Source organism: Notothenia rossii, assembly GCF_949606895.1.
Source record: "Notothenia rossii genome assembly, chromosome: 11".
NCBI classification, from domain to species: Eukaryota; Metazoa; Chordata; class Actinopteri; order Perciformes; family Nototheniidae; genus Notothenia; species Notothenia rossii.
In genome coordinates, this window is record NC_136910.1 from 27,713,214 (window position 1) to 27,732,530 (window position 19,317).

Here is a 19,317-nt window from a genome sequence, read left to right on the forward strand (position 1 = left end):
GGTCCGCACCACCATAAGCTCTTTCCCTCTCCTCATATTTTTCTACAATGGCGATCAATTCTTCCGGTGTGGGGCTGCTCTCGCCCTTTTTAATGGAGATCTTCCTTAAAGGGGTTAGCGAAACATTACCCACTATTTTAAAGTTACCCCCCCTTACACCTGCTTGTTCTTGGGCTGACCCAGAGCCCACTTTTGTCAGTGTCATTTGTAGACTATCCCTGGGGGGTGCGTTCGGGACAGGGGAAGAGTAAGGAGGCGGTTGTGGAGATACACTGGATAAATCCGGATAAATCAGGGGGGATTGAATTGAGACATCCTGATCCCCTACATTTCCTGTCTGAGACCCCTCTCCTGAACTAGCCGTTCTTGCAGTGCACCCGTTATTTACAGCACTGCTGAGATTTCGTCTCCTCCTGTCTGAGGCCGAGGTGTCCTTTTGAGTCATATCCCTATAAAATGCGATACGTTCTGCAACATATTGATGTATGTCGTCATCTGTGGGTGGTGGTGTCAGCACGCATGCGTCCCTACTGTCCTGGGGGAACAGGAGAGTGCCAACGTCACTAGAGCGTTGAAACTCCCCCCCCTGTGTTTGGGCTGCTACCATGACTGGGGGATTGTTGACTGGGGGGCGAACCACAATCATCCCCTTCCTGACAATTGCTGCGTTGTGGCAAATCCTCCTTAATTTATCAACCGCCTCTTTCTCTTCCTTTAGTTTCTGACGGGCAAAAAATCCGGGCTTCTGCTCGTTTAGGTTACCCAGTTTCTTTACCAGCTGTCGCTCATACAGATTCAGAGCTGAGCCCAAATTTCCTAGAGTGTCCTCCCCTCCCACTCTATCTTCTTCTATCATTTTATCATGGAGGAACCCAAGGTCGGCACAAACCTTCTTCTTGTCCCCCTGTTTTGTCCCACTTAGAATCAATCCCTCAATCTGTCCCCATTGTTCTCGGAAACTCCCGGGAATTGGGACGTCTAAATCACTTTTGTTGAACTGCCCTTCCATATTGACTTCGCGTGTATTTATCTGACTAGGTTAATATGTGTTCACTAGTAATTTGTGATATACAGGACAATGCTCGTCGTCACTCCTAATGTAGTTATTGTATTTATTTAACTTCCCTGCCTTTGTCTAGACGTGTAAATAGTTTGAGTGTATAAACACATGTATTTGAACTCCACCTTGAGTGATAAATGTAATAACAGAAAAGTACCAATAAAGCGCTTATATAGGAGCAGCGGACTGGCTTATTGAAAGCCAGTTGAGTAGCACTCGAAATGTTTTGGCACCTATAAACCCTGATTATAATTTAATGATCCTGTCTTCTTTGATTGTATGTTCCTGGTGAAACGCAGTTATTGTGAGTTGTTTTGGATTAAAGCGTCTTCCAGGTGTAACGCAATATTGCAAGAGATACTACAAAATACGTCCAGCAGATGGAGCCAACAAACTATACTATTAAGCAATACTCGAACCGCTAGTCTGTCCTTTCTGTGCCACACCCTGTTTGCCACCAGATGGCGGCACCCGACCAGGAATGAGCTCCACCTCACTGAGGGGAGAAATGATTTTGGAAGCAGCAGGCTCAAACTTTGCTTCTTTATCTGACCAGTAAATATTCACAGAAAAATTCCCCGTACAGTCTATTCAGCTTTTATTGTCCGATGTTTATTTCAACAAGTTTAGCAAGCCTCTCAGCGCGCTTCAACACCGTCTTTCAACGATGTGACGCTGACATGGAGTAGTACCCAGGCTCACAGAACTCTTTATCGTGACGTTTGGCTTCATAGATTCAACCCTCACAGAACAAAGGATTAATGAGGTCCGGTCACTTCAAAATTGGTTTTTGAAGGTTGCTTTACTCTCCTTTGGATCACTTATAACATAAATAACTAGTCCCCCGCCCCGTCGAGCTGTGGATTCGTTATTTTGAGTCAGTCTGATATGGAGACTTAATACTACTAAGTGACTACTCCAGGCAGTCTAACTGTGGGGACTCGATACCTCCACTTCTCAAGCCAGGGACTTTAATGCCCTTCTGGCCCGTTAGGAACTTAATATCCTATTTCAACTGTGGGGACTCGATACCTCCACTTCTCAAACCAGGGACTTTAATGCCCTTCTGGCCCGTTAGGAACTTAATATCCTATTTCAACTGTGGGGACTCGATACCTCCACTTCTCAAGCCAGGGACTTTAATGCCCTTCTGGCCCGTTAGGAACTTAATATCCTATTTCAACTGTGGGGACTCGATACCTCCACTTCTCAAGCCAGGGACTTTAATGCCCTTCTGGCCCGTTAGGAACTTAATATCCTATTTCAACTGTGGGGACTCAATACCTCCACTTCTCAAGCCAGGGACTTTAATGCCCTTCTGGCCCGTTAGGAACTTAATATCCTATTTCAACTGTGGGGACTCGATACCTCCACTTCTCAAGGCAGGGACTGTAATACCCTTCTGGCCTGCAGGCACTTAATATGCTATTGTAACTAAAACACGCATTTGCATTGTTACTATAAAAACACTGTAAACTTCGTCTGACAACCCTAAAATTTGGAATATGGTCAAATCACAGATTTCGAATTAAACTGGCATCTGTTTACCTGTTATTGTCAGAGCTCTGTTGTTAGTTGTCAGAAGAAGCCGAGATGTTTAGCCCTGGACTATTCCGTCCGCTTGCTGCTGGTGGTCTCTTCCCCGAAAACACCCCACTCAGACACGTCGGGTCACCATTTGTTGGAGATTTGGAGGATGTTTAAAACCAACCTCGTCTCCGCATGTCGTTTGATAAGCTGGGTAAATTCGTAAAAAGGAAGGGATTAAGAAACACCAGAATACAAGTTAAACAATAATCTTGCTTTAATGATAAAAAGTAACAATACAAACACAAAGGAAATACTTCCTGCTCTTTCTCCTGTCCTACTCTCCTGGTCAGCCTGAAGAAAAAGAGGCTGGTCTAAAGAAAACATCGGCTTATATCCAAAACCCCAGGAGGAGCTATGCGGCTGCCCCCCCCCCCCCCTCCCCCCCCCCGAGGGGTCCTCCACTTAGAAAAGACAGCCAATCAGCGCGAGCCAGAGGCGACCCTTACATTCGAGATAACAAACCCCTCCTTGCAAGTTTCACATACTTTTGGCATTTTATAAAGATAGTTTTAAGATATAGTTTTTTATAGTTGGATTATACAAATAACACATGTGAGTTACCTTAACCTCAAACAATAATAACAAGAGGAAATCATCAGCTCTGATCTCAAGCAGTAAAAAGTACCGCACACTCATTTAGCCTGCAGCTCTTCCAGACACTTGAGCTATTGTTCTTTAAGAATATTCCCTGCAGAATCTTTATTTCAAATAAAAGGTTTCACATTGCATATTTCCAGCTTCCTTTACACATACTGCTATTATTAATACAAAGTAATTAACCACACACATCTATTGAAAACAAGTCGATTTCCCTGATAATTGACATGCTGAAACTCTTCGGAATGTGTCCCCTCCCCCAGCTCTCTCGTCCCTGTCATAAAAGCTGCTTCCATTTCATATAGAATAAGAAAACATGTTTAAGCTAATTTTTCCACAATGTTTGTAGCCATTTAGTACCCGCACATGAAAGAATAAGAACAGAGGTATAGTTGACCAGTAATCATGTAGCACATATATTTACTGCAATGAAAACACACACACATTTGCTCCAAGCATGTGTAACGCACACCCTTCTTTTACGAGGAAAACATTCCAGCGTCTTGGCACTATCCCCAAATAAGGGTGTCCCCTGCTCACATCTCTCTCTAAACACAAGGACTTCACCTCAATATATTGGGGGAGGGAAAATATACTTTGTCCCTTCTAATTTAACACACATGCATATATATAAGGTGACATTAAAAGGAATACACCAGATTGAACTTTCCTGCCATACCACGTTACTTTAATACTTCAAATAATTCAAATACTCCTTCAGTACGCATGGGTTAGAGTTTGCGTGGAGGACCGCACGATTTCCCGTCAAGTTAGTATTTTATAAATCGCAAACATTGCGTAGAAACTGCCGTACGCCATTTTTTGAGCGTATATCCCTTTATAAATGAGGCCCCTGCACTGCACCACGGAGGAAAGCGGCAGAAAGTCGCCTGGAGTTAAAGAGAGCGGGGCTGCGTTGCGTGCATGGCTTCCTTCTGCAGGTAACAGGGAGACGCGCTCTGGCGGGGGTCTCGTTCAGGATCCGAAAATACAATTTAAATATGTTGCACTCTTATTCCACTTATTTCTAGTGTGCCACTGGTTACGGTGCCGCGTGCCAGCGCGTTGCCGACCCCTGACGTATACCGTTACACCCCTAGTGAACACAGAGCCTGTTGTCAGATGTGTACTCAGTATCTGCAGTAAGTGAGGTGCTGTATCTGAATCAGTAGCAGTTTAACTGGAGTATCCAACTCCTTTTCTATTATCAGATAGTAATAAAACATTTAGCTTAATGTAAACATATTCTCAGAAAATATTTAAATCTTTCAAATGACCAAAACATGTAGAAACCACCATCATAGTGTCACTGATCCACTGATAACAAAGTGCTAACAGCCTACATTTTCTAAGTGAAGAAATCTGAATGGGATTAATAATCAAATAAAAGAACCTTTCCAAATATCCCAACATTGGATCAGATTGGACATCATGGTAGTCTTATTCTTCTAAACATCATGTTGCCTTCAGCCTAACAGCTATGTCTATTATACCGTCCAAAGGTCAATATACATTCATATTTTACTATATTTCTTATTACAAAGCAAAATAAAACACCTGATTAGTCCATACCACATAAAGTGGGGCAAACAAGTATTTAGTCAGCCACCAATTGTGCAAGTTCTCCCACTTAAAAAGATGAGAGGCCTGTAATTTCCATCCTAGGTATACCTCAACTATGAGAGACAAAATGAGAAGGAAAAAAAAAATCCAGAAAATCACTGTATGAATTCTAAAGAATTTATTTGCAAATTATGGTGGAAAATAAGTATTTGGTCAATAACAAAAGTTCATCTCAATATTTTGTTATATATCCTTTGTTGGCAATGACCAGTGTTTCCCCTATATACAAATAGTGGCGGTGTAGCGCCGCTGCTGAAATATGCGCGCCGCTGCTAGGGGGCGCCAGCCAGGTACCCAAAAAAAAAAAATTATTTTTATAAAAAATAATAATAATTGGCGACCCTTTTTCATTTTTAATTGTTTGTTATGTGGATTTGTAGTATTTGTGTTACTGTATGTTCAATAAAGGTGTATTTTTGCTAAATGTTGAGACATTGCCACTGTATGTACTAGGCAGGGCCGATTTTTGGCATAGGCGGTCGCTTAGGGCAGCGGTTTTCAAAGTGGGGGCCGCGGCCCCCTGGGGGGCCGCCAGGGGGCGCTAGGGGGGCCTCAGAAAATTGGAGGGAAGATAAGAAAAAAAAAGGAAAGACAAAAAAAAAAAATTCTAATTATTTTTTAATAAATATTTTAAATCTGATTTTTAAAAAAAAATCATAATTATAAAATATAATTTATAATAATGGAACATATAATTTGCCATAGTCATCTTTCTGATTGCCTACCAGTCAAAACATCGTTCACGACGCCATGACGTCATGTTTAGACCTGGCGGTTTGCGCCATTTATCAAGCTGCTTTGCTCCTCAAGCGAGCAAGCTAGCTAGCTCAAAATGGACAGGTTTTTGACAAAGAACAGGTCAACGGAACCGACCAACAGCCCTGCTGTGGAGGACACTGCTGCAAAAAAACCTAAGAACTCCTGGCCAATTAAAATCAGAAGGTACGAGGCAGCGTACATTAAGTATGGCTTTACAGCCATACAGAAAAATGGCCATGATTGCCCGAAGTGTGTGCTCTGTCTGGAGACCCTCTCAAACGAGTGTTTAAAACCTTCGAAACTTCAGCGTCACTTGATGCAAAAACATCCGGCAGAGGCCGAAAAAACGGCAGACTTCTTCAGACGTAAAGAGGAGCATTTGGCCAGGCAATCTGCTGCATTCACACAGCAAGCTACCGTTCCCGAGCGGGCCCTCAAGGCATCATTTTTAGCTTCATACCACATTGCTCGTGCAAAAAAACCTCACACAATCGGAGAGGATTTGCTTTTACCAGCTACCAAAGACATTGTCCGAGAATTGCTTGGCGAGGATGCTGCTAAAAAAATTGACGCTGTCCCACTCTCGGACAACACCGTCAGCCGACGGATTGGTGACATGGCGCAGGACGTATCTGCTCAGCTTTTGGAGCAGGTGAGAGCCAGCGAGTACTTCGCTCTTCAACTAGATGAGAGCACAGACATATCGAATGAGGCCCAACTGCTTGTGTACATTCGATTTATTTCCCAGGAGAGATTTGTCGAGGAAATACTGTTTTGTAAAGCACTTGAAAGAAGAACCACTGGGAAAGATATTTTTCAAGTTTTGGACGATTACATCGAGTCTAACGGATTGAACTGGGCCCGCTGTGTGGGGGTGTGTTCGGACGGAGCCGCGGCAATGACCGGCAAGATCAGTGGAGTGACCGCTCTCATTAAGCAGAAAGCCCCGCATGTAGTCGCCACACACTGCATGCTCCACCGTGAGGCACTTGTCGCAAAAAGGATGGATAACGAGTTGAATCAGGTACTACAGGAGGTTGTACAAGTGGTGAATTTTATTAAAGCCCGCCCCTTGAAACACAGACTGTTTACCCTGCTTTGTAATGAGATGGGCGCCCGTTTTGAGGGGCTGCTGCTTCACTCAAACGTGCGCTGGCTGTCACGGGGCGCAGTTTTGAACCGTGTCTATGAGCTGCGGAGGGAGGTTGGAGAGTTCCTCTCTTCTGAAAAGCATCAGCTGGCAGAGCGGTTCACTGATGCAACCTGGATCCGCAAACTTGCATACATGTCAGACATTTTTCTGCATCTAAATGTACTGAACCAAAGCATGCAAGGACGTGACACGTACATACTGCAGGTGCAAGACAAAGTGCGTGCTTTTTCCAAAAAGATTATGCTGTTGTCAAACAAGCTCCAGGAGGGAGTCACAGAGATGTTCCCACTACTTCACCAGGAGCTGCTGTCATGTGATGATTTGGGCTCCATCTCTCCAATGATCCAGTCCCACCTGGAGCACCTCCAAGGATATTTTAAAGACTATTTCCCTGACCTTGAAAACACACATTTAAACTGGGTTAGGAACCCCTTTTCCCCCGGTGTCGGTTCTAGTTTGGACATAAAGTCACAGGAGGAGCTGATTGAGATGACAAACTCAGGGGATTTAAAACTAAACTTTGAGGCTCTTCCCCTGTCTAACTACTGGCTACATGTAAGAAAGGACTATCCCACCTTGGCTGACAGGGCACTGAAATGCCTTCTCCCTTTTGCAACAACTTACTTGTGTGAGTCTGGCTTTTCAACTTTAAAGGTACTCAAAACTAAACATAGAGCATGTCTACATGTGGACAATGACATGCGTATGGCACTGACAGACATTAAGCCCAGGCTTGACAGACTGTGTAGGAGCCACCAAGCCCATCCCTCCCACTAGTGTGATCACTGTCTGTCACTTCCAACACACACACACACACACACACACACACACACACACACACACACACACACACACACACACACACACACACACACACACACACACACACACACACACACACACACACACACACACACACACACACACACACACACACACACACACACACACACACACACACACACACACACACACACACACACAAAAGAGAGGTTTGGTTTCTTTTTTCTGTTTTTGTATCATCAACAGTTTGTTGAAAGGTTTGTTATTCAGTGGGAATATAGTGTTGAACTTACAGAACCAAGTCAGTTTAATAGATTTTTTTTCTTTTTTGACTGAAAACTTTTGAAGACATAATGCAAGAAAGACAAAAAAAAAAAACTCTTGCATATGTAAATATATTTTCTGTAGGGTAAAATGTATTGCAACATAGTGTCTATAATAAGAAAAACATTGTGGTGGAACAAAGATGCCCTGCCATACAAATCTTATTCTGTGTTGAAAACATATTGTTAATATTATTCTCATGCTAAACAAATGTAATAATTACAGTATTGAATAGAGAATAAAAGTAACAAAAACGTTCTTAACCCCTTAACGCCTATTGTCGCGAATTCGCCTCAAACCGCTTCTATTAAAAATGCAGCCGAGATCGTGCATGTGTTCCCCGAATGCCGGTTCATGTCTCTTCGATACGGACCTAGGAACGTTTTGCAAAGCACTTGTTTCTAGTAGGACCGGTCAAAGTGGGAGCTACATCCGGTCGACGAAGGCGGGCACATCCTGTTAGACGCTAATGAGTGGAGAAGGCAAATACGAATAGATACGTTCCTATTTGAGGTAAGTTATTGGAAAAAAAAATATGTTTGCTGTTTATTGTTTGTTTGTGCAGCTAACGAAGCAGAATAGAATAGTTTTGACAGATATTTCAGAAGTTATTTCAAGTTTTTCTGTGTGTCGCGAATTCGCTACATTCGGCCATATTGTCTACATTGGTTACAATCGGCTTCATATTGGCTACATTCGGCCGTATCTAAACAATACTATATTTAGCGGTAGTCATACACAATTTCTATAGGAAATACAATTCTAGTAACTTTCTATAATCCTTATAAAGTTACAATGTTGAATATAAATGCAATTTTTGCCCTTTATTTTTGCTCAGGAGAAAAAATGAACACATCCATGTTTTATGGAAAACGAACTCCTGGAGTACAAACCAGGGTTCCACCATCAGATAGTGAGGACAGTTGTCTGAGTGAGAGTGGAGACAGTGATGAGGATGAGGATTATAGACCTGCACCAGGTGATGAGAATAGTAGTAATAATGTTATAATATCAGTGTTTCCCATTCATTGCGAGACTGGCAGAAAAGTCAGTGGGAAAACGCTGAATATTGTTATAATATTGTGCAGCTTTTTGTTGTTAGCCAAATATTTGTGGATGTCACAATGAGTAGCCTACATGTTTTGTATTATGTAAATAACGATGTCTGCATTCAATAGTGGCTTTTTTTTTCTTTCATTTTGCTTGACCTCAAAGTATGGAAAGCTGTTTTCAAAGAACTTTTCTGTCTTACAACTGTACTCATAAATCATAAATAAAAATGTCTGCTCTTTTCAATAGTGACCTTTTTTTTTTTACACCAGGTGACGAAAGCAGCATCAGCAGCAGCAGTGATGACAGTGGCAGCACTGATGGAGACTCTGATGCGTTCCCTAGCACCAGTTCTGCAGCTACTGCTGCGAGAGCAGCTGCTACCACAGCAGCTGCTACAAAACAAAAAAGACAGAGGGTAGAGTGGAAGACAGCAAGAAGACAGAAAGAAGTCCCAGTTTGGCAAGACGCTCTTCCTGAGGCCGATGCAGTCAGACTGCCCATCCAATACTTCAGAGACTTTTTTGACACAGAGCTTCTAGACAGTATTGTGGAACAGAGCAATCTATACTGCACCCAAAATAATCCAAACTGTGCGCTGAAATTGGATCGTAATGAACTGGAACAGTTCATTGGCACAGTTGTTTACATGAGCATTCTGCACTTACCTCGATCCCGAATGTACTGGTCCAGTGCATGTCGACTACCACATGTGGCTGATGTGATGCCCCGTGACAGATGGGAGGCAATTAAACATTACATCCACTTCAACAACAACATGACACCAAACAACGAGGATCGACTTTTCAAAATCAGGCCACTGATTGATGCACTTCTTCCAAAATTCCAGGCTCTCCCGCAAGATCAAATGCTCTGTGTCGATGAGCAAATGGTGCCTTTCAAAGGCAAATCAAGTCTCAAGCAATATATCCCCAGCAAGCCACACAAATGGGGATATAAAATATTTGTGCTTTGTGACACAAAGGGGCTGGTGCATTCCTTTGACATCTTTGCAGGGAAATCTGACCCTCCACCAAACGGGCCAGACATTGGGGCAAGCGGAAACATCGTGCTAAAGCTTGCACAAGTCATTCAGGGTGCACTCAATCACCTGCTATATTTTGACAACTGGTTTTCCTCATTGCAGTTGTTTGTAGCTCTGGCAAACAACGGGATACCTGCCCTTGGCACAGTGCGGCAAAATCGACTCCAAGGCTGCACTTTCAGTGCGGACGGAGAAATGAAGAAAAAGGGCAGAGGGACATTCGAGGAGAAACAGGCTGTTGTGGAAAATGTGGAAGTTAGAGCTGTGAAATGGTTTGACAACAGAGGGGTGATTGTTGCCAGCACTTTTGCCAGTGCCCAGCCTGTTTCCACTGTGGAAAGATGGGACAGAAAGCAAAAGAAGAGAATGACTGTGGAATGCCCAAACATCATTAGCCTGTACAACAAGTTCATGGGTGGCGTTGATGCTCTTGATGCACTTATTGCCTATTATCGCATCCACATTAGGTCAAAGAAGTACTACCATAGGTTCTTTTTTCACTTTGTGGATATGGCCATTGTCAACAGCTGGCTGTTGTATCGGCGTGATTCTGAATCCCTGAATATCCCGAAGAAGAAGCAGAGGGATCTGCTATCCTTCAGAACATCAGTTGCACAAGCTCTCTGCATGCAGGGCAAGGACTTGTCCAAGAAGAAGAGGGGACGCCCTTCATCAGATCTGGAAAGAGAGTTTGAGAGGAAAAGACACAGAGGCCCAGCCAAGGCCATACCAGCACAGGAAGTCCGCGCAGATGCTGTGGGTCACTGGCCAGTGGTTGAAAGTTCACGACAGCGCTGCAAACTCCCAAACTGTAGGGGACAGACTGTGATCAAGTGTTCGAAGTGCAATGTTCACTTGTGCCTGAACAAAAATAACAACTGCTTCAGAGATTTCCATCAGTGAGACACCTTAGCTGTTTTGTTCTTGTTATTGTTTTCATTGTTATAATGAATGGTGAATGATGTCATGAGTTTTTGAATGTCTGTTTGACATGTCATGGCAGCTTCATGAGTAAGACAGCTTTGTTCACTCTAAGTGTTTTCTCGTTCTCTCTCTCACTCACACACACACACACACACACACACTCTCTCTATTACAAACAGTTCAACACGCTGTTTTTTTATTGTGGTTTTGTTGTCATTGTCATGAGTTTTGCATGTCTGTTGACATATTGTCATGAAATGAATACTATTTATATTTAAATTATTTGTTGGCATCAATAAAATGAATTACATGCCTGATATGGGAAATGTGTTTTAATTACTATTTTATCCATTAATGCCTGTTGTCGCTAATTTGCATCATACCCCAAATTACTATTTTATCCATTAATGCCTGTTGTCGCTAATTTGCATCATACCCAAAATTATATCTATTCTATGTGCTAAATTCAAATTAATAATCTCCACTTATTTTAGCATCTGCTTGAAAGCAAAAACACATAAAATATTTTTTTTTACATAATTGCATATAAATTCAGGCGTCAAGGGGTTAAAGTTGATGTGTGACATATTTTGTAGCATTGTTGGTGGGTTTGCAAAGGGGGTCCCCGGCCAGAAGCTAATGATTTTTGGGGGGCCTTGGCATGGAAAAGTTTGGGAACCCCTGGCTTAGGGCGCCAGATCTGGGGGGCGCTGCGCTGGTAGCTCTGGGAGGGAAAAAAACGTTTTGACCGTTGGCGCTGATCCAAATTTTCGGCCTTGATGTCACAACATTCATAATTAAGTAAAAGTAACACCCTTTTGACCCCTGTTACACTTTTCATTTGCTCTTTACGATGGGCGTTGTAAGTTATGAAAGTGGCGGATGTTGGCTTATCACAGCCAAAGTGCGAGCGTGGGAGCGAGCAAGGGAGAGAGAGAGGGCGCACCGGTACCAACGCTGTTGTTATTAGAATCTGGTGCTAGCAGCGCTAACGGATATAAGAAGTAGAATTTTCTACAACCAGGGTGGAGAAGAGCTCTCCTGTCAGACTGAGAGGCTCAGTGAGGTTAAGGACTCTCTGAGTGTTTAGATAAGTTAATTTTAGTCTAAGTTATCTCAGTGGGTCTCAAACGTTTTGACCACAAATTATGTAAACACATATTTCCAAGGCACTCCTTTATGATTATTAGGATAAATAAAAACAGGTTTGAAATCATTCCAATGTATAGGATAGTAATCCAAAAATATCGTTTAAAGTTGGAGAGATACAAATATATGCATAAATAAATAAATGTTAACTAGGTAAAATAAGATATGAATGAACAACAAAAATAAAATAAGCTACATTTATTTGTTATTGGCTATGGTAGGTTATTGGTTATGTTCATATACTTATTTGATTATTAAAATGTAAACCGATCTTTTTCATATGGGCGTTTTAGAGTTGTACTGCCTACATCAGATCTCTAGTAATTGTAAAATCAAAGTGCACCAGATTGAAGCATTTTACTTAAAAATGTTAAAAATCTTCCGGACCCCCCTAGAGGAAGTGACATCCACCCCCCAATTCAATGTTCATACAATAATGAATATATTTGAAGCCGTTTTGACGTATATTACCTATGTCAATCAGTTTCTTTTTCTGTAATGTATTTGCCTTTTGTAGAGATTTTTCATTTATTCTTTACATATAAAATCTCGCATAGGGCAGCAAATTGTCTAGAACCGCCCCTGGTACTAGGCCTCAAGAGCCTTTCTTGTGCTGACACATAGAAACAAATTGGCGGGGCGCACACACTAAAAAATTCCACGCTCACATTATGCTGGGCCCACGTGCCTTAGCACCGCTGCTATGACTCCATCCTAAGGGAAACACTGGTCAAACGTTTTCTGTAAGTCTTCACAAGGTTTTCACACACTGTTGCTGGTATTTTGGCCCATTCCTCCATGCAGATCTCCTCTAGAGCAGTGATGTTTTGGGGCTGTCGCTGGGCAACACAGACTTTCAACTCCCTCCAAAGATTTTCTATGGGGTTGAGATCTGGAGACTGGCTAGGCCACTCCAGGACCTTGAAATGCTTCTTACGAAGCCACTCCTTCGTTGCCCTGGCGGTGTGTTTGGGATCGTTGTCATGCTGAAAGACCCAGCCACGTTTCGTCTTCAATGCCCTTGCTGACGGAAGGAGGTTGTCACTCAAAATCTCACGATACATGGCCCCATTCATTCTTTCCTTTTACACGGATCACTCGTCCTGGTCCCTTTCCAGAAAAACAGCCCCAAAGCATGATGTTTCCACCCCCATGTTTCACAGTAGGTATGGTGTTCTTTGGATGCAACTCAGCATTCTTTCTCCTCCAAACACGTCTAGTTGAGTTTTTACCAAAAAGTTCTATTTTGGTTTCATCTGACCATATGACATTCTCCCAATCCTCTTCTGGATCATCTAAATCAGGTGTCTCAGACTCCAGGCCCGCGGGCCACAGACAGTTTCTCATGGCCCCTTTGTTGATATCACGTAATAGTGTTAATCTGGCCCGCGCGTTTACGTTTGCGCTTTATATTTCAATTGTATTTTTCCCGCTGCTGCTGCTGGCAGGGAACTGCTGCGCGGAGTTCCCTCGCCCCTCCCCACTCCGAGGGAACTCCGCCACACGTCAATCAAATGCGCGCAGCGGAATCAATCCAGACGTGATCCAAAAGTGACACAGAGTGGAAGCAAAATATATCGCCATGTCTTCATCAAAACTTTCAGGGAAAAGAAAAATCGATGATGACCACAGAACATTTCAGGAGAAGTGGGAGACTGAATATTTTTTTGTTGAGTACAGGGGAAACGCAACGTGCCTTATATGCACAGAGAAAATCGCTGTATACAAGGAGTATAACGTCAAACGTCACTACTCAACTAAACATGCAGAGTATGCAAAATACCTGGGAGATGAGAGAGAGACAAAAGTCACAGAGCTAAAAAAAATTCTATGGAAGCAACAAAATCTCTTCAAGAAAGGAAGCAATGAGGCTGATTTAGCAGTCGAAGCTAGCTATGTGGTGAGTGAGATGATTGCTAGAGCGGGAAAGCCGTTTACGGAAGGCGAGTTTGTAAAAAAATGCATGTTGCAGGCTGCAAGTATAGTCTGTCCGGAAAAGAAGGGTCAGTTCAACAACATCAGCCTGTCAGCTAACACAGTGGCAGAGCGCATTTCTGACTTATCAAGTGACATATATGATCAGCTGTGCGACAAAGCCAAACTTTTCCGTGCATACTCTGTGGCTCTTGATGAGAGCACAGACATCACTGACACCGCTCAGCTCGCAATGTATTTCTGTGGTGTTGATGACAATTTTGAAGTGACAGAGGAGTTGCTTACAGTGAAACCAATGCATGGCCAGACCACCGCTCAGGAGATATTTCAGCAACTGTGTGATGCCATTGCGGATATCGGTCTGCCATGGAAGAGGTTTGTTGGAATTACGACGGACGGAGCGCCATCAATGACATGGAGAAAAAACGGGCTGGTGGCACTTGTTCAAAGAAAACTGGAGGAGGAGGGTGTGGAGGAGGCTATTGCTCTGCACTGCATTATCCATCAGCAGGCCCTTTGCAGCAAATGCTTGAAGTTTGACAATGTGATGTCTGTCGTTGTGAAATGCATCAACCATATCAGATCCAGGGGCTTAAAGCACCGCCAATTCCGTGCTTTTTTGGAGGAAATTGAGTCAGAATATGAGGATGTGCTCTACTTCACAGAGGTACGTTGGCTCAGCAGGGGAAACGTCCTGAAGAGGTCTTTTGAGTTGAGAACAGAACTGAAAGTATTCATGCTGGAGAAGGGTGGGATGGCTGTTCCCGAGCTGAGTGATCCCAAATGGCTCATGGACTTAGCTTTTCTTGTTGACATCACGCAGGAGCTGAATGCTCTGAATAAGAAGTTGCAGGGCCAGGGCCAGCTTGTTAGTGCAGCATATGACAATGTCAGAGCATTCTCTACAAAACTGATGTTATGGAAAGCCCAGCTCCCTCAGAAAAACCTCTGCCATTTCCCAGCATGCAAGGCTCTCATGGACAGGGGCACAGCATACAGTGGTGAGAAGTATATTGATGCCATTGTGAAGCTACAGGAGGAATTCGATCAGCGGTTTGCAGACTTCAAGACACACAGAGCCACTTTCCAAATGTTTGCAGACCCCTTCTCCTTTGATGTGGAAAATGCCCCTGGTGTGCTTCAAATGGAGCTGATCGACCTGCAGTGCAATTCTGAGCTCAAAGCCAAGTTCAGGGAAGTGAATGGGAAAGCAGACAAGCTTGGACAGTTCATGAGAGAATTGCCCCCCTCCTTCCCTGAGATTTCCAGGATGTTAAAGCGGACCATGTGCCTTTTTGGGAGCACATATATGTGTGAACAGCTCTTCTCCACCATGAACTTCAATAAGTCAAAGTACAGGTCCAGACTTACTGATGCACATCTTCAAGACATACTGAGGGTTTCAACTGCTTCCTCCCTCAAACCAAATGTGGCTCAGCTGTGTGAGAGGAAGCGCTGCCAGGTCTCTACCAGCAAGGAGTAGGTAAGAAAGAGCAACTGTACATAGTTATGTTGTGAAGAACAGTTCATGTTAAGAAGATGTTGAATAACTGTTAATGTTGTATTTTTTAATAAATGTTTTGCGGAATATTTGAAGCGGCCCAGACTTGCCCAGACTCTACGTCCAGCGGCCCCCAGGTAAATTGAGTCTGAGACCCCTGATCTAAATGCTCTCTAGCAAACTTCAGACGGGCCTGGACATGTACTGGCTTAAGCAGGGGGACACGTCTGGCACTGCAGGATTTGAGTCCCTGGCGGCATAGTGTGTAGCCTTTGTTACTTTGGTCCCAGCTCTCTGCAGGTCATTGACTAGGTCCCCCCGTGTGGTTCTGGGATTTTTGCTCACCGTTCTTGTGATCATTTTGAACCCACAGGGTGAGATCTTGCGTGGAGCCCCAGATCGATGGAGATTATCAGTGGTCTTGTATGTCTTCCATTTTCTAATAATTGCTCCCACAGTTGATTTCTTCACACCAAGCTGCTTACCTATTGCAGATTCAGTCTTCCAAGCCTGGTGCAGGTCTACAATTTTGTTTCTGGTGTCGTTTGACAGCTCTTCGGTCTTGGCCATAGTGGAGTTTGGAGCGTGACTGTTTGAGGTTGTGGACAGGTGTCTTTTATACTGATAACGAGTTCAAACAGGTGCATTAAATACAGGTAACAAGTGGAGGACAGAGGAGGCTCTTAAAGAAGAAGTTACAGGTCTGTGTGAGCAAGACATCTTGTTGGTTTGTAGGTGACCAAATACTTATTTTCCACCATAATTTGCAAATAAATTCTTTAAAAATCAGACAATGTGATTTTCTGGATTTTTTTTTTCTCATTTTGACTCTTATAATTGAGGTATACCTAGGATTAAAATTACAGGCCTCTCTCATCTTTTTAAGTGGGAGAACTTGCACAATTGGTGTCTGACTAAATACTCTTTTGCCCCACTGTATATCACACCTCTATCACCCGCAACAACTCAGATATTTGAAAATGTGCAAACAAATTAAGATATTCAGATACTGTTGTATTTGTACAGATATTGAGAGGGTGACATTTAAGTATGGGATCACAACCGAGCCATTCTTACTTGACTGACCAGAAAGATCATCTAATAGCTGAACTGTTCGCTCTACTACATGTTGTCCTGCAGGGTCAGAGGTCAGCATGGGCTCTGCAGTGGAGAGGACAGACGAACATGTCCGGGAGTATCTGATCTACCGGGGCTTCAACAGCACCCTCAAACACATGGACACCGAGATGAAGAGCGACAAGGAGAAAGGCTTCAGGGTACCACTGACGGAGATATGGAGGGATTTATGTTTGACTGAGTAATGTGCAACTGTTCTCAATGTGAGTGGGTTCTTTTCTAGGTTTGTCTTCATGAGACATGTTCTGTTTCAGGTGGATAAGATCATCGAGCAGCTGCAGCAGTTTGTGCAGAGCTTTGACCTGTGTGGTCTCAGGGAGTACTGGCAGTACCTGGACAGACGTCTGTTCTGCAGACTGGAGGATGTGTACAGATCCACAGTGAACAAACTGAGAACCAGCCTGTACAGATTCTACGTCATTAACACCATCCAGGTAACAGCCTGTATAGAGACCACATGATGTACTATTGTTAGATGTGCCAGGAGCAAGGACTGTCTTAGGTAAGACAGCTTTTATGTGCGCAGCTCCACTTGCTTGGAACAATCTTCAGCAAGAATTTAAACTGAGCCATCTCATTCCTCTGCATGTTTTTAAAGCTAGGCTAAATGAAATGCTTGTTGATACTATGGGCACTTGTAAATGTCTATAACTATGTAAATGTATCCTGTAAAATCATGTATCATGTCCTTTATTGTTTCATGTGGAACCTATATGCTGAAGGTCTCCCTTGAAAAAGAGATCTATGATCTCAAGGGACCAATCTGATTAAATAAAGGTTTGAAATGAGACCCAGAACACAGTTCTGTTCGAACGCATAAAGATAAAGAACGTGACTCCGTCCTTTCCTCCAACCAGAAAGGAAACCTGGAGAAGACTCAGGAGTTTTTCCAGAAGCAGGCGCTGGAGCTGCAGACTCAGACCGAGTGGCGCGATTGGTTCATCCTGCCGTTTATTGGCACCCCCGAGCAGAACCCTGCCTTCTCTCCGTACTTCTCCCGCCAATGGGCTGACACCTTCCTGGTTTCACTGCACAACTTCCTGTCTGTCCTCTTCCAGTGTATGCATATCCTTTAGCTCAATCGAAGCTGCCATGTTTCACATGAGCAGTTTAATGTCCAGTGTGTTGCTTCATTAGATGAAAAGTGAATTCCGGTGTCTCTCTTTGAACTCTGTCTGTCCGTCTGTCTGTCTGTCTGTCTGTCTGTCTGTCTGTCTGTCTGTCTGTCTGTCTGTCTGTCTGTCTGTCTGTCTGTCTGTCTGTGTTTAAACTGGTACTGCTGGTTCTTAACTGCTCTCACCCCAGCCTGTCCTCCTCAGCTTTGACTCTGAAGTCCAGAAGACCACGAGTCTGACTGAAGAGAACGAACAGCTCCGCCAGATGGTGAGAATACATGAATAAATATATCAAATATATCAAAACAACGGCCCGGGGTGCAAAACGCATCAATGAAAGCGACCCCCGAGCTTCTTTCATTTAACCATTCACATTCCAACAGAAACTGAATAGGCAGATTCGAAGGATTTATTTATTTGGAAATGTTATTTTAAATACAATTTAAATCAAGTTATTTTGGTAAAACTAATGAAAAATATAACTAAAAATATATATTAAAAAAAATATTTAAATTTATTTTTTAATTATTTGTAATGTTTTTAAATATTATTTTGTAGAATATCTTAGGCCTCACAGAGGGCCTAGAGGGCCCTGACGGCTCGCCACTGGGTTTAGGAGTACCACATGTGCCGTCATAGAGCCTGTGACCTGGTGCTTTGTATATGTGCTGACCATTCAAACATTTTCTCTGGACCTTGATACTACCCCGGTTAAATCAGTCAGGATCAACAGTTTTAACCAGAATGTGGCCATATTTGTACTCTCTGTCGGCTGATATTTTTAAACTATTATCAACACAGGGTATAATACTAATTAATACTAATTATGGCAACTTATTTTAATTGTGCAAATTGCCCAATATATGCAGGTTAGGGGTACTAATTTCCTGGTTCACAATAGGACTCTCTCTGATGGTGTTGTGTGATTGTCCTGAGGCTGACTGTGTGTGTGGTGTGTGTTCCAGCTGTTTGCTCTGCAGACGGAATGCCGGGAGCAGAGGGAGGGCGAGGAGACTGTCCACCACAAGCTGCCGCTGTACGTCCAGAACATGGACCGCCTTGGGGACACTGAGCTGTGAGACTTTAACTCCACTGTATTACTGAAGACTCTCTAAGATGGCTGTCATCTGTTTCTCTGTTCACGTTCAAAGTTCTTTATTGCACCTAGAGGCGATACTTGGCAGGTCTTCCCCCCCCCCTTATGTTTTGTTTCAGAAGACAGCCATCTTATTTCTTTCTTACCGTTGCACTTTTGCGATTTTCCTCCCTGATTTAGCTTTGTGTGCTTTTGTTTCTATCAAAAAGAGGGCAGTCACATGACATGTTTCTGGTGGAAGCACTTCACGGTGCTCAGGCCCTGTGTCCACAGAGCCCATTTTTCTGGCAGGGCTCTTATTTAACATCTCAATGACAACGTGACAGAATAGCTCTACCCCTTCGCTTTTAACTATCGGCTTGTGGTTCTATACATGTGTTTTTGCACCATGAACATCATCCTGAAGAGTTTTTCTCTCAGAATGCTCTGTCTGAATGAGCTTCGGCAGCCAGCATACGGAGATAAGAGTACAACAG

General features: G+C 43.3%; 3 protein-coding genes across 4 annotated transcripts in view; all 3 read left to right on the plus strand.

The window, feature by feature from the left end:
• Window positions 1-19,317, plus strand: part of LOC307023979 (WD repeat-containing protein 91-like) — a 51,029-nt gene that overhangs the window by 29,187 nt on the left and 2,525 nt on the right. Inside the window, exons 2-6 of the mRNA XM_079657717.1 lie at window positions 16,634-16,770; window positions 16,885-17,064; window positions 17,488-17,694; window positions 17,930-18,013; window positions 18,711-18,820. Of these exons, the coding sequence (XP_079513843.1) occupies window positions 16,648-16,770; window positions 16,885-17,064; window positions 17,488-17,694; window positions 17,930-18,013; window positions 18,711-18,820 (704 nt within the window). The 5' untranslated portion in view covers window positions 16,634-16,647. The remainder of the gene's footprint in view (window positions 1-16,633; window positions 16,771-16,884; window positions 17,065-17,487; window positions 17,695-17,929; window positions 18,014-18,710; window positions 18,821-19,317) is intronic.
• LOC307025283 (SCAN domain-containing protein 3-like) lies at window positions 5,703-7,559 on the plus strand (the record flags this gene model as incomplete). The annotated part of the gene is made up of 2 exons (XM_079659921.1): window positions 5,703-7,337; window positions 7,437-7,559. 2 exons carry the CDS (start codon window positions 5,703-5,705, stop codon window positions 7,557-7,559), a joined length of 1,758 nt encoding a protein of 585 aa, XP_079516047.1.
• Window positions 8,330-11,225, plus strand: LOC307025374 (piggyBac transposable element-derived protein 2-like). 2 transcript variants are annotated; one of them, XR_013804141.1, is made up of 2 exons: window positions 8,330-8,402; window positions 9,212-9,337. XR_013804141.1 is itself a non-coding variant. In XM_079660006.1 (2 exons), the coding sequence occupies exons 1-2, from the start codon at window positions 8,685-8,687 to the stop codon at window positions 10,885-10,887; spliced, it is 1,860 nt and encodes a 619-aa protein (XP_079516132.1). In that variant the 5' UTR covers window positions 8,419-8,684; the 3' UTR covers window positions 10,888-11,225. The 2 variants fall into 2 exon arrangements, 1 of the variants encoding a protein (XP_079516132.1); XM_079660006.1 differs by lacking the exon at window positions 8,330-8,402 and adding an exon at window positions 8,419-8,868 and having other exon boundaries at window positions 9,212-11,225.